Here is a 15907-nt window from a genome sequence, read left to right on the forward strand (position 1 = left end):
GAGGTAATGTTGCAGCTATATAGGACCCTGGTCAGACCCCACTAGGAGTATTGTGCTCAGTTCTGGTCACCTCACTACAGGAAGGATGTGGAAACCATAGAAAAGGTGCAGAGGAGATTTACAAGAATGTTGCCTGGATTGGGGAGTATGCCTTATGAAAATAGGTTGAGTGAACTTGGCCTTTTTTCCTTGGAGCGACGGAGGATGAGAGGTGACCTGATAGAGGTGTATAAGATGATGAGAGGCATTGATTGTGTGGATAGTCAGAGGCTTTTTCCCAGGGCTGAAATAGCTAGCACAAGGGGGCACAGTTTTAAGGTGCTTGGAAGCAGGTAGAGGAGATGTCAGGTGTAAGTTTTTTACACAGAGAGTGGTGAGTGCGTGGAATGGGTTGCCGGCAATGGTGGTGGAGGTGGATAGGATAGGGTCTTTTAAGAGACTCCTGGACAGGTACATAGAGCTCAGCAAAATAGAGGGGTGTGGGTAACCCTAGGTAATTTCTAAGTTAAGGACATGTTCGGCACAGCTTTGTGGGCTGAAGGGTCTGTATTGTGCTGCAGGTTTTCTACGTTTCTATTATTTCAGGTCATCCAAAGTGTTACGAACATCTCCAGTACCATGAGACACAGGAGCAGAATTATGCCATTCGGTCCATCAAGTCTGCTCTATCATTCCACCATGACTCATTGAATATTCCTCTCAACCCCATTCTCCTGCCATCGCCTCATAATCTTTCACATCTGCGTTAAGTATACCCGATGGCTTGTGCTCCACCGCCACCTGAGGCAAACAATTCCACAAAGTCACCACTCACTCACTAAAGAAGTTCCTCCTCATCTCTGTTCAGTACAATAAACACAGTTGTATAAAAGTCTTCCAAAAATTATAAACAAGTGCTTATTGTCGGGAAATCTTCTCACTGCCCGTTACACCACTGGCATTTAGGTCAACAATGAAGGTCCTCCATCTCTAGGGTGCTGACAGCTTCCTTCATCATGTCAGTAGCTTCCTCTCAGTCTTCACCGCTGTCAGTCGTGCGAGTGCCGGGTGGAGACTCAGGAACACCGTCACACTCAGGCGTAGAAGGATTCTTCAAAGCTGTTTCCGTGACAGTTGTAGGGACATGGAAGTGAAAAATTTTCAATCGTTCTTTTCAGCAAAAGGAAAACAAACTGCAAGGGGAACACGAGGAGGAAAGTTTTCACTCAGAGGGTCGTGCAAGTGTGGAACAAGCTACCAACGCAAATGGTCCATGCCAGCTCGATTTCAATGTTTAAGAGAAGTCGGGACAGGTACATGGATGGTAGGGACACGGAGGGCTATGGTCCCGAAGCAGGTCGATGGGAGTGGGCAGTTTAAATGGTTCTTCACAGACTAGATGGGCCAAAGGGCCTGTTTCTTTGCTGTACTTCTCTATGACTCAATGCTGGAAGAACTCAGCAGGTACGGTAGCATCTGTGGAGTGAAATGCTCCATTCCCACAGCGGAAGCTGCCTGGCCCACAAGGTCCCTCCAGCCATTCATTTTTGGTTTCAGATTCCAGCATCTGTAGTCTTGTGTATTGTCATTTTTGTTTTTGGTTGAGGGATGAGTATTGTTGAGCACATCAGGAGAGGGATGAGTATTGTTGAGCACATCAGGAGAGGGATGAGTATTGTTGAGCACATCAGGAAAGTGCCCTATGATTTTCACATGTTGCAGTAATGCTCAGAAGACATCAGGCTGGGTGGCAGCTTCCACCGAACTTTAGTGGTGCGGAACTCCCTCAGCACCATACTCGAGTTCTAGCCTGGACTGGCTGTTCCGTGCTTTGTGCGGGGTTTGAACTGATAACCTTAACCTGAGGCCAAAGCACCAAAACTGACTCCTTACAATTGTCCTTTCATTTAAAACCTTAAACAATGTAATTTTTCTTCCTTTGTTTACTATTCCAATTTTCCACTTTATCTTATAACCATATAACAATTACAGTACAGAAACAGGCCATCTCGGCCCTTCTAGTCCATGCCGAATGCTTACTCTCACCTAGTCCCACCGACCTGCACTCAGTCCATAACCCTCCATTCCTTTCCTGTCCATATACCTATCCAATTTTACTTTAATGACAATATCGAAACTGCCTCTACCACTTCTACTGGAAGCTCATTCCACACAGCTACTACTCTCTGAGTAAAGAAATTCCCCCTCATGTTACCCCTTAACTTTTGCCCCCCAACTCTCAACTCATGTCCTCTTGTTTGAATCTCCCCTACTCTCAATGGAAAAAGCCCATCAACGTCAATTCTATCTAACCTTCTCATAATTTTAAATACCTCTATCAAGTCCCCCCTCAACCTTTAACACTCCAAAGAATAAAGACGTAACTTGTTCAACCTTTCTCTGTAACTTAGGTTCTGAAACCCAGGTAACATTCTAGTAAATCTCCTCTGTACTCTCCCTATTTTGTTGGCATCTTTCCTATAATTCAGTGACCAGAACTGTACACAGTACTCCAAATTTGGCCTCACCAATGCCTTGTACAATTTTAACAATACATCCCAACTCCTATACTCAATGCTCTGATTTATAAAGACCACCATACCAAAAGCTTTCTTCACCACCCTATCCACATGAGATTCCACCTTCAGGGAACTATGCACCATTATTCTTAGATCACTCTGTTCAACTGCATTCCTCAATGCCCTACCATTTACCATGTATGTCCTATTTTGATTATTCCTACCAAAATGGAGCACCTCACACTTATCAGCATTAAACTCCATCTGCCATCTTTCAGCCCACTCTTCTAACTGGCCTAAATCTCTCTGCAAGCTTTGAAACCTACTTCATTATCCACAACGCCACCTATCTTAGTATCATCTGCATACTTACTAATCCAATTTACCACCCCATCATCCAGATCATTAATGTATATGACAAACAATAGTGGACCCAGTACAGATCCCTGAGGCACACCAGTAGTCACCGGCCTCCAACCTGACAAACAATTATCCACCACTATTCTCTGGCATCTCCCATCCAGCCACTGTTGAATTCATTTTACTACTTCAATATTAATAACTAACAACTGAACCTTCCTAACTAACCTTCCGTGCGGAACCTTGTCAAAGGCCTTACTGAAGTCCATATAGACAATATCCACTGCTTTACCTTCATCAATTTTCCTAATAACCTCTTCAAAAAATTCAATAAGATCTGTCAAACATGACTTTCCATGCACAAATCCATGTTGACTGTTTCTAATCAGACCCTGTCTATCCAGATAATTATATATACCATCTCTAAAAATACTTTCCATTAATTTACCCACCACTGACATCAAACTTAAAGGGCTATAATTGCTAGGTTTACTCTTAGAACCCTTTTTAAACAATGGAACCACATGAGCAATACGCCAATCCTCCGGTACTATCCCCGTTTCTAATGACATTTGAAATATTTTTGTCCGAGCTCCTGCTATTTCTACACTAACTTCCCTCAAGGTCCTAGGGAATATCCTGTCAGGATCCGGAGATTTATCCACTTTTATATTCCTTAAAAGTACCAGCACTTCCTCCTCTTTAATCGTCATATTTTCCATAACTTCCCTACTTGGTTCCCTTACCTTACACAATTCAATATCCTTCTCCTTAGTGAATACCGAAGAAAAGAAATTGTTCAAAATCTCCCCCATCACTTCCGGCTCCACACATAGCTGTCCACTCTGATTCTCTAAGGGACCAATTTTATCCCTCACTATCCTTTTGCTATTAATATAGCTGTAGGAACCCTTTGGATTTACTTTCACCTTACTTGCCAAAGCAACCTCATCTCTTCTTTTAGCTTTTCTAATTTCTTTCTTAAAGGACCTTTTTAAGGGATCTTGTTGGGACCTTTTGTGTACCCTCTGGAGTTTGTGGAGTTTGTGTATCTCATGGATCCTGTGAAGTTTGTGAATCTTGTGTAGTTTGTGGATCTTGTGGAGTTTGTGAATCTTGTGGAGTTTGTGGAGTTTGTGAATCTTGTGGAGTTTGTGGAGTTTGTGGAACTTGTGGAGTTTGTGGAACTTGTGGAGTTTGTGGAACTTGTGGAGTTTGTGGAGTTTGTGAATCTTGTGGAGTTTGTGGAGTTTGTGGAACTTGTGGATCTTGTGGAGTCTGTGGAACTTGTGGAGTTTATTAATCTTGTGGATCTTGTGGAGTTTGTGGAGTTTGTGGAACTTGTGGAGTTTGTGGAGTTTATTAATCTTGTGGAGTTTGTGGAACTTGTGGAGTTTGTGGAGTTTGTGAATCTTGTGGAGTTTGTGGAGTTTGTGGAACTTGTGGATCTTGTGGAGTCTGTGGAACTTGTGGAGTTTATTAATCTTGTGGATCTTGTGGAGTTTGTGGAGTTTGTGGAACTTGTGGAGTTTGTGGAGTTTATTAATCTTGTGGAGTTTGTGGAACTTGTGGAGTTTGTGGAACTTGTGGAGTTTGTGGAGTTTATTAATCTTGTGGAGTTTGTGGATCTTGTGGAGTTTGTGGAGTTTGTGGAACTTGTGGAGTTTGTGGAACTTGTGGATCTTGTGGAGTTTGTGGAGTTTGTGGAACTTGTGGAACTTGTGGAGTTTGTGGAACTTGTGGAGTTTGTGGAGTGTGGAACTTGTGGAGTTTGTGGAACTTGTGGAACTTGTGGAGTTTGTGGAGTTTGTGGAACTTGTGGATCTTGTGGAGTTTGTGGAACTTGTGGAACTTGTGGAGTTTGTGGAACTTGTGGATCTTGTGGAGTTTGTGGAGTTTATTAATCTTGTGGAGTTTGTGGAGTTTGTGGAACTTGTGGAGTTTGTGGAGTTTATTAATCTTGTGGAGTTTGTGGAGTTTGTGGAACTTGTGGATCTTGTGGAGTTTGTGGAACTTGTGGAGTTTGTGGAGTTTGTGGAACTTGTGGAGTTTATTAATCTTGTGGAGTTTGTGGAACTTGTGGATCTTGTGGAGTTTGTGGAACTTGTGGATCTTGTGGAGTTTGTGGAGTTTGTGGAACTTGTGGAGTTTATTAATCTTGTGGAGTTTGTGGAGTTTGTGGAACTTGTTGAGTTTGTGGAGTTTATTAATCTTGTGGAGTTTGTGGAACTTGTGGATCTTGTGGAGTTTGTGGAGTTTGTGGAACTTGTGGAGTTTATTAATCTTGTGGAGTTTGTGGAGTTTGTGGAACTTGTGGAGTTTGTGGAACATGTGGTGTTTATTAATCTTGTGGAGTTTGTGGAACTTGTGGAGTTTGTGGAATTTGTGGATCTTGTGGAGTTTGTGGAGTTTATTAATCTTGTAGATCTTGTGGAGTTTGTGGAGTTTATTAATCTTGTGGAGTTTGTGGAGTTTGTGGAACTTGTGGAGTTTGTGGAGTTTATTAATCTTGTGGAGTTTGTGGAACTTGTGGATCTTGTGGAGTTTGTGGAGTTTGTGGAACTTGTGGAGTTTGTAGAACTTGTGGAGTTTATTAATCTTGTGGATCTTGTGGAGTTTGTAGAGTTCATGGAGTTTGTGGAGTTTGTGGAACTTGTGGAGTTTGTAGAACTTGTGGAGTTTATTAATCTTGTGGATCTTGTGGAGTTTGTAGAGTTCATGGAGTTTGTGGAGTTTGTGGAACTTGTGGAGTTTATTAATCTTGTGGAGTTTGTGGAGTTTGTGGATCTTGTGGAGTTTGTGGAGTTTATTAATCTTGTGGAGTTTGTGGAACTTGTGGATCTTGTGGAGTTTGTGGAGTTTGTGGAACTTGTGGAGTTTATTAATCTTGTGGAGTTTGTGGAGTTTGTGGAACTTGTGGAGTTTGTGGAACATGTGGAGTTTATTAATCTTGTGGAGTTTGTGGAACTTGTGGAGTTTGTGGAATTTGTGGATCTTGTGGAGTTTGTGGAGTTTATTAATCTTGTAGATCTTGTGGAGTTTGTGGAGTTTATTAATCTTGTGGAGTTTGTGGAGTTTGTGGAACTTGTGGAGTTTGTGGAGTTTATTAATCTTGTGGAGTTTGTGGAACTTGTGGATCTTGTGGAGTTTGTGGAGTTTGTGGAACTTGTGGAGTTTGTAGAACTTGTGGAGTTTATTAATCTTGTGGATCTTGTGGAGTTTGTAGAGTTCATGGAGTTTGTGGAGTTTGTGGAACTTGTGGAGTTTGTAGAACTTGTGGAGTTTATTAATCTTGTGGATCTTGTGGAGTTTGTAGAGTTCATGGAGTTTGTGGAGTTTGTGGAACTTGTGGAGTTTATTAATCTTGTGGAGTTTGTGGATCTTGTGGAGTTTGTGGAGTTTATTAATCTTGTGGAGTTTGTGGAACTTGTGGAGTTTGTAGAACTTGTGGAGTTTATTAATCTTGTGGATCTTGTGGAGTTTGTAGAGTTCATGGAGTTTGTGGAGTTTGTGGAACTTGTGGAGTTTATTAATCTTGTGGAGTTTGTGGAGTTTGTGGATCTTGTGGAGTTTGTGGAGTTTATTAATCTTGTGGAGTTTGTGGAACTTGTGGGGTTTGTAGAACTTGTGGAGTTTATTAATCTTGTGGATCTTGTGGAGTTTGTAGAGTTCATGGAGTTTGTGGTGTTTGTGGAATGTGGAGTTTATTAATCTTGTGGAGTTTGTGGATCTTGTGGAGTTTATTAATCTTGTGGAGTTTGTGGAGTTTATTAATCTTGTGGAGTTTGTGGAACTTGTGGATCTTGTGGAGTTTGTGGAACTTGTGGAGTTTGTAGAACTTGTGGAGTTTGTGGAACTTGTGGATCTTGTGGAGTTTGTGGAGTTTGTGGAACTTGTGGTGTTTATTAATCTTGTGGAGTTTGTGGAACTTGTGGAGTTTGTGGAACATGTGGAGTTTATTAATCTTGTGGAGTTTATTAATCTTGTAGATCTTGTGGAGTTTGTGGAGTTTATTAATCTTGTGGAGTTTGTGGAGTTTGTGGAACTTGTGGAGTTTGTGGAGTTTATTAATCTTGTGGAGTTTGTGGAACTTGTGGATCTTGTGGAGTTTGTGGAGTTTGTGGAACTTGTGGAGTTTGTAGAACTTGTGGAGTTTATTAATCTTGTGGATCTTGTGGAGTTTGTAGAGTTCATGGAGTTTGTGGAGTTTGTGGAACTTGTGGAGTTTGTAGAACTTGTGGAGTTTATTAATCTTGTGGATCTTGTGGAGTTTGTAGAGTTCATGGAGTTTGTGGAGTTTGTGGAACTTGTGGAGTTTATTAATCTTGTGGAGTTTGTGGAGTTTGTGGATCTTGTGGAGTTTGTGGAGTTTATTAATCTTGTGGAGTTTGTGGAACTTGTGGATCTTGTGGAGTTTGTGGAACTTGTGGAGTTTGTAGAACTTGTGGAGTTTATTAATCTTGTGGATCTTGTGGAGTTCGTGGGACTTGTGGAGTTTGTGGAGTTTATTAATCTTGTGGAGTTTGTGGAACATGTGGAGTTTATTAATCTTGTGGAGTTTGTGAATCTTGTGGAGTTTGTGGAATTTGTGGATCTTGTGGAGTTGGTGGAACTTGTGGAGTTTGTTGTTTGTTTTCATGTTCTTGCTTTATATTGTTATCAATATTTTTCATCTTCAGCATTTAAAGAAAACGCACGAGTTTATATTTTAAAGACTACAAGAAGATATCCGTTCATCATCAGTGTAATGACCAGTTCTGATTAATGTTGCATTGACAAACATAAGGTTGAATGTAGCTTCTGTGCTGTTCCATGTACTGGACTAAGAAGCAGGCACCAATTACAGTACTTCTCTCAAATTGCCTGAGTTTTAATTCCTGCCTTTGACTGATTGTTCAGGGAGAGTCAGTTACCTCTGGAGTTCTGATCTTAGCTGAAGAGTGATGAGTGAGATGGCTGAGATGTACCTGGCAGTCGTTCCAAAGCGATAGCTGACTGCCAGCTGCCTCAGGCATAAGCTAGTAGCTTGCTCGGCTTATCGGCATTCTCATAATACTTTGGATTAGAAAATCTCATTACTTATTCAGTGCTGTTTCAGTCATGCTTCACGTCCCATTCTCTTTTGCTTTTAGTGAGCCTGGCAGAAGTCATAATCTTTTTTTTATCGTTTTAAATTAGAAAGAATGGTTGTTACTGTATGATGTAGGGTAGTTAACGTGCACCGTGTGAGGCCCCTCAACCAGTGGTCAAACAAATCGGCCATTTCATGGGTTAGAAATTAAATAACAGTAACAGGGCGCATGGGTTGGCCCTCGAAACATCATGGTGTTGTACAGCTTGGAAACAGAACCTTCAGCCCATCACACCTGTGCCAACCGTCATGCCTACCAGTGCCAATCCAATTTTCCTACATTAATTCCATATCCTTCTATGTCTTGCTCGTTCAAATAGTTTTCAAGTTATCACTTCAATGTTACTGTTCGTTCCTGTCTCCACTTCTCCTCTGATAGTCCACTTCAGATGCTCTTTGTGTGAAAAATATATTCCTCAGCTGTCCTTTAAACTTGCTCTGTTCTATGCCCTATAACTTTAGACACTTCTACCATGAGGAGCAGATTCTGGCTGTCTGTCCTATCTGTGCCTCACACGCTTTTATACAGTACATCCCTGTCACGTCACCTCTCAGCTTCCTTTGCTCAGGAAGAACTGAACCAGCCTATCCAATTTCTCTTGTTAACTCAAGCCTCCAGTCCCAGAAACATCCGTGTGAACCCTTCCTAATCGAATCAGGTTCTGCTCTCAGCGTAGCGATGTGATCCACATTGGCCTAAGCAATGTTTCATACGACTATTACATTATAGCCCTCCACTGATGTCATCTACCCGTGTTCCCTTTTACAGGAACTATATACCTACACCTCAAGGTCTCTCTGTTCAAGAACACTCCTCAGGACAGGACCTGGCTGCTCAATGTGTTTGTTATAACTTCCCATGATGCACTGCTTTGTATTTTTCTGAGTTAAATTCCCACCTTACTGTTTGGTCCTTCCCGTGTTACCTTAGACAACCTCCTTCATTGCCCATTGCATTGGCAAGCTTACCAACCCCGCCACCTACATTCTCATCCAAATTATGAACGTACATGACAGGCAGCAGAGAGCCCAGAGCTGACCCCTGGGACACACCTTCAATCTGAACAACAACTCCCTAGTCCCACCACCAAGACAATCTTGTAACCAATCGGTTAACTCACCCTGGATCCAATCTGTTGCTGTCTTCAGCATCAACCTACCAGGTGGGATCTTGTCAATGGCCTCGCCAACACTTAGTGCCCTGCCAGCCTCAATCCTCAGGAAACTCGGTCAAACCCCACCGCCAGGGTCTTATGGGGCTGCGGCTTGCCCACACATACCATGAGTAAGATGTGGTGGTTTTAAATGGTGCACTTCCCAGAGTTCCAGTGTACACTTTTAAGGCACAAGACTTCAGGCTATGGCGCATGATCTTCTGATGAGGCAGGCACCCGTAAGTCAGCAGGACCCAACTCTCTGGTTGTGGGTGTCAGCAGAGGCCCTGAATTAGAAGCATCAGAAGATGTCAGAGACATCTCCAACAGGCAATCTGGCGGGGTTAAGGAACAAGGCAGCTTCCCATGATCATACAGATGCATTGTCATTTGTTCTAGTGACACCCATTAGTGACCATCTCCTCAACAAAAGTTTAGAGAAGTGTGGGCTCTTTCCTTACACATGGGTAGGACTGCCCTATATAAGAATATAAGAAATAGGAGCAGGAGTTGGCAATCTGGCCCATTAGCCTGCTCCGTCATTCAACAATATCATGGCTGATCTGGCCATGGACTCATCTCCACCTACCTGGCTTTTCCCCATAACCCTTAATTCCCCTACCATGCAAGAATCTATCCAACCTTGTCTTAAATATATTTACTGAGGTAGCCTCTCCTGCTTCATTGGGCAGAGAATTCCACAGATGCACCACTCTCTGGGAAAAGCAGTTCCTCTTCATCTCCGTCCTAAATCTACTCCCCCAAATCTTGAGCCTACATCCCCTAGGCTTTCCTATCTCTATCCTATCTATCCCTTTCATAATCTTATATGTTTCTATCAGATCTCCTCTCATCCTTCTGTTGTCCAGCGAGTACAGTCCCAATCTCTCCTTACAGCATCTCATCACATCCATATCGTCTCTCTTTGGTTTAATCAAGGCCAGTTCTTTAGCCAACACCCCTGTAGTTTCACCAGCAGGTGTCACCATTCCGGATTCTGGCATCCAATCTGCTTCACGTGTTGACCACATCAGTGGTCCTCGGCCAGGAGCTCCGGCTGTAAGTGACTGTTACGTGCAGAGACACTGGAATGCAATTTCACTACACAGATCACAGAAGTGCCACTCACATTTCAGAATCATTTTCTCTGCTTCAATTCAATCGTGTAATGTTTATGGAAAACAGGTATCGCAAAACTTAATTTCTAGCTTCATTTGTTTTGATGGACGGATATTGGCAAGGATATTATTCATGGGGTTTTTAACATGAGAAGGCATTAAGGAATTCACATTTAACTCTCATCTGAACAACTGTCCATCAGAGATTTGCCTTCCAACAAGGATGTGTTCAAGAAGCAGTACCTTAAGAAGGTGGCAACTATTATTAAGGACCCCCACGCACAGGGCACGCCCTCGTCTCATTACTACCATGTACAGGAGCCTAAAGGCACACGCTCAATGTTCCAATTTATTGTCGTAACTTATAGTTTTTTATGTATTGCACTCCACTGCTGCTGAAAAACAACTAATTTCACAACATAAACAAGAGAGAATCTGCAGATGCCAGAAATCCGAGCAACACACACAAAATGCTGGAGGAACTCAGCAGGCCAGGCAGCATCTGTGGGAAAGACTAAAAAGAGCTTTGAGTCCTGATGAAGGGTCTTGGCCCAAAACATCGACTGTTTACTTTTTTCCATAGATGTTGCCTGGCCCGCTGAGTTCCTCCAGCATTTTGTGTGAATTTCACAACATATGCCGGAATAATAAGGCAATAAACTTGATTCTGATTCAGTACCGTACTTACGCTGGTGAGGTATCATCACATCATGGTTCCATTAGCTCGTTAATGGGACCCAGTACCAACACCTATTACTTCTGGAGATAAATTTAATTTCAGTTTATAGCCAAACTACATATTCAATTCATCCCTTACAGGTGGCTTGATATGTTGCAATCGGAAAATATTGGCTTACCCTAGGAACCATGAAAACCACTAAGTGGTCAGAAAGCAGCTCTGGATTTTAGATTTTGATGTCTCTCAGAGTATTGGAAGGATAGAGGCAGGGATGTTTTGCACATTTTGTGCGACAACAACGTTTCAGTGAGACGTAACAGCAACAAACATCAAAGCAGCTGTTGGTGCACTTAATGCATAAAACATGTCCCAAGATAATTTGTGGGGATATACTGTAAGTATAAATAGATGCTGACCCAAATTAAAAGATCTTAGATGAAAGAACTAAGTTCCCTGTGGAAGAATTAGATTTTAAAGAGAGCTTGAGAGAAAGAGAAAGATGAACTGAGAGTTTGGAGAGTGTAGTCCAAACCATGAAGTTTAGTGAATGGAACCCTGGTCCCCAATAATAGGGCAAAGAGGTCAATAGGTCAACAAAAGAATCTGAAGTTTGGCAGGATATCCTGGGACTGGAGAAGTGACAAAGATGGGGAAAGTGTAAAGCAGTTTAAGTGTGTCTGAGAATTTTTTAACCCACATGGTTGGAGGTAGGACTGAAAAACAATGAATGGACAGGAATGAGGGGTGAGATGGAATTGAGGAGATTGCTGGGATTCACTGTGAGAGTACAGTGACCTCCCAGTGATTACCTCGACCAATTTATGACCCATCCGATAGGCAGCACAGAGGAGCCAGAGGAATGATTCTGAGTTTAATTGCTCTGAAGTAGATGGCATATTTAGAAAGTCGAATGAAGTAGAGGAATACTGATGAAAGAAAATGGAGATGGTGTCCCAACATTGTCCAATGGAATCTCATGGATTAACTTTAATAAGCAGACCATCTCAGTGTTTGCCCCCAATAAGGAAGGTGTAGATTCTTTCCTTATTGGAGAGGGTGAGGGGGCAAGAGTAGCAGCCAGTAATGTAGAGGTGTAAACTGGAGATGAATTTAAGATCAATGGAGAGTTTGAGTAGAATGTGAAATCCTAACCTGAAAATATATTGACTATCATACAGCCACTAAAAAATCAGTCACTGAAATGGCACTGTAGCACTTACATCTCTCTTGCTGAAGACTCTGGCATTTATTCGATTCTCTGAATCACAGTTGAAGTCTTTTGTTATCATTGTACTTGACATTAAGGATGAGACACACTTTTTCAATGAATGCAGTTAATGTTGACTATGCTGATGAAATCAAATTTATATTAAATAAAAACAGCTTTCAAACATGCTTGCTGGCACCTGTTATTCCAGTCCACTCTGCTTCTCTAAATCTGTAACCTTATAAAACAATTCCTAATTTTAGCATTCTCAATACAGAGCCCACTACTGAGGAAAATCCCAGAGCAGGTTGTATTTAGACCACGTTGCAGGTTAAACCTCTCATGACACTTTCTTCTTTCTTGAGTAGATAACTCTTTTGCCCTTAGAGATTTCCCAGCACAATTCACAGTGAAGAGATCTGTCTGCAAATGTGAACTTTTCCCCTTTCAGAATATTGTCAGCATTCAGAATGAGAATCAGAATCAGGTTTAATATCACTGGCATATGTCATGAAATTTGTTGTTTTGTGGTTGCAATACAGTGCAATACATAATAAATAACTATAAACTATAAATTACAATATAGTGTGTGTGTATATATATACGCACATACACACATCTCTCTCTCTCACACACACACACACACACACACACACACACACACACACACACACACACACACACACACACACACACATATATATATAAATAAATAATTAGTGCAGAAAGAGAGAGAAAAAACAAACTGAAGTAATGTTCATGTGTTTATTCTCCATTCAGAGATCTGATGGTGGAGGGGAAGAATCTGTTCCTGCAATGTTGAGTCTGTGTCTTTGGGCTCCCGTATCTCCGCTTTGATGGTAGCAATGAGAAGAGGGCATGCGTGGCTGATGGGGGTCCTTAGTGATGGATGTCCTCCTTTGGAGGCATTGCCTTTTGTAGATGTCCCTGATGGAAGCTGGTGCAACTTTCTGCAGTTTTATTTCGCTCCTGCAGGGTGGCCCCTCCATTCCAAACAGAGATGCAACCAGTTAGAATGCTTTCCACAGTACATCTGTAGGAATTTGCGAGTGTCTTTGGTGACATATTAATCCTTCTCAAACTCCTAATGATAAACACTTTCCCATCAACATAATGATGAAGCCTACTGGAGGCTGGGGTGGCTGGGAATGGATACAATATATCCTGGATCTGTCCCTGAGCCAGGTGAAGATAAGCAGCAGGTATGGTTGAGACTGATCTACAGTAAGTGGTCAGCGCGCTCTGGCTGGGGAAAGGGACATCACAATACATTCCATGATGCCGGCTAGTGGCCAGAGTCGGCAGCACACAGAGTTTGTTGACAAGTAAATGGGAAATGTTGAAATACCGATTTACAGTGCGAATATTTGAGGAATATTGGTTCCAGCTCGGAGCATGTGTATAATTTACTTTTTCAGGCATGCTTCTTACAAATAAGTCATTACTTGCTGCACGTTACGCCGCTGGCGTTTGGGGCAGCAATGAAGATCCTCCATCTCCGTCTGTCCATATTGTCGCGCTCAGATGTAAAAGGATTCTTCATTGCTGTTTCCATAACAATTTTGTTTTACCTGTCAGGGGTGTTAGCCCTGAGCTGAACCCTCGGAACCGGAGGACCGGTGAACCGCTATGACTTGTTTAGCTTTGGTGAACTTTACTAGAGTGAAAGCACAAGGCCCGGACTCCAGCCAACATAGCTCGCTGGGTCAGTGAAGCACGCAAGCCTCCAAACACTACAAGGTTGTGATCTTCTTGGATGAAATAAGATATTAAATAACAATAAAACGGAAATTAAAGGACAGCCTGCTGCCCAGTGATGACCGTGGGACATGGCTAAAAATTACTGTAACTTGGTTTTCTTTGTGCCTGTAGCGCTCTAGGCGAAGATTAAAAGAGGAGCGCTCGCGCAACCCACCAGTTCCAATAGACTGGATGTAACTTTACGGTGGACAAATGCCCTTCGGGGTGAAAAGGTCTGGGAGCACTCCCACGGAATTGCAAATTCCGAAGTGCTGAACAAGCTTTGGTCGATAAACCACCAGGGCAACGAAACAGGAATAAAGTAACGAGACAGGGAGATGGATGGATAGATAGATACTTTATTGATCCCAAAGGAAATCACAGTGTCACAGTAGCATTACAAGTGCACAGATAGACAAATATTAGAAGAGAAGTAAGTAAGAAAGAAGATGTGCAAGGCACTGCCGTCCTGATGAAGTGTCTCATCCCGAAACGTCGGCGTTTTATTTCCCTCTATGGATGCTACCCGATTTGCTGAGTTCCTCCAATATTTTGTGCGGTACACGAACCTGCCCGATATTGATACAACCGCCCAGTCCACTCGACAACATTTAACCTGGTTGAATTCAGCACCATGGAGAAATCCGCTTGCGTACTCCTCAATACGAATGAACTATGCGCCAACCCACGCTGAGAACGGGTCCGATTTGTTGCATTATATTTGGAGCAAGTGACTAGTATGGCACCTTTGACTCGCTCCTCGCAAAGTTACTCCTCTATAGACCTTATTGTTTCCACTGTAATTAGTTAGAGCAGTAAAGGTAACGCCGAGCCGTGTTAAAGTTTTAAATGTCACGATTACCTCTGGGTGATTGTGAAACAAGTAAAAGGTGTTTTTTTCCCGCAAAATAAATTACATTGTTACTCTTGTGTAATGAATGCGGCAAAAGTTTTAGCTGTGCATAAGGAAGGTTTGAATCCACGAGGGTTTAATCTACAGTCACTTCACTTGTCAGTGAACCATCGGTAAATGTTGTTTTTAACACTTTAAAGGCGCAGAACAAACCGAAACATCCCGAATACTGGAGCCGGCACAGGGCAACTGAGAGTAGTGACCATCGACTGCCGTCAGTTCCTCTTGCTCTCAAAATCTGTGTATTGGTAATATTGGTATCCGTGAACTTCACTATTACTTGTAACAGGTTTCTGCTCTCAAACCGTGTAAATCAGCAATCTTGACTTCCTCTCGATCAGCAAGACATTTAACACCAATTAAAAGGTACAATGATATTTTTAACAGTGCCACCACAAAGAGTTCCTGTCAGAAATTATTCCAATTAGCATCTTTAAAGTGAGCCGTGACTTACCCAGTTGAAAAAGCATTGACAGACAAATGTATCGGGATCCCAAGCGGTGACCCATCGCGAGGAGAGGGAGCCGACCTATCTATTTTGCAGCTAACTTGCTGGAAGTCAAACGCCACGTTTAAAACAAAAAAAAATCAGAAAGCTAGGAAGAACTGGGATTAGATGGAAATCATGTCTAAACCACGCCCCCAACAGCCGGCTATGACTTAACTCTTCAGGGAAGGGAGCTTTCACATAATATCAGTTTGCCGGCGGATTAAAATTTCATTTCCGTATGACTTTGGCTCAAACATCGTGAAATCTGCCCTGTTAAAGGATTTGATGGGTTAGGTCTGAAATGGCAGTGTTCTGGAAATGATTTGACGACTGCGGCGCTGGGTCCGTGGCGTAGGGAACAGTTCCAGGGAGTTAGACTCACCGTCTCCAGTGCAGCGGGAGTGAGGTTTGGGCTGTGAATACGGGCAACAAGCCTATTATAATTCCGTAAAGCCCATCATTTTCTTATCTTTATTTTGTTTTTCTTATCACGAAATTGCGCACAGGATTGAACTGGTTTCGGACAGAGAGAAGCAAAAAGCTGAAGGGTGTATCCCCGGCGAGGGTGCGGGATTAGTGAAGGCAGCCGACGAACA

At 42.4% G+C, this 15907-nt stretch overlaps 1 protein-coding gene across 1 annotated transcript in view; it reads right to left on the reverse strand.

The window, feature by feature from the left end:
* LOC140740976 (neuritin-like protein) overlaps window positions 1-15390 on the reverse strand; it is a 42115-nt gene extending 26725 nt beyond the window's left edge. The window contains exon 1 of the mRNA XM_073070617.1: window positions 15276-15390. Within this exon, the coding sequence (XP_072926718.1) occupies window positions 15276-15330 (55 nt within the window). The 5' untranslated portion in view covers window positions 15331-15390. The remainder of the gene's footprint in view (window positions 1-15275) is intronic.
* Between the last annotated feature and the right edge of the window lie 517 nt (window positions 15391-15907).

This window comes from Hemitrygon akajei, chromosome 17 (genome assembly GCF_048418815.1).
Source record: "Hemitrygon akajei chromosome 17, sHemAka1.3, whole genome shotgun sequence".
Classification (NCBI taxonomy): Eukaryota; Metazoa; Chordata; class Chondrichthyes; order Myliobatiformes; family Dasyatidae; genus Hemitrygon; species Hemitrygon akajei.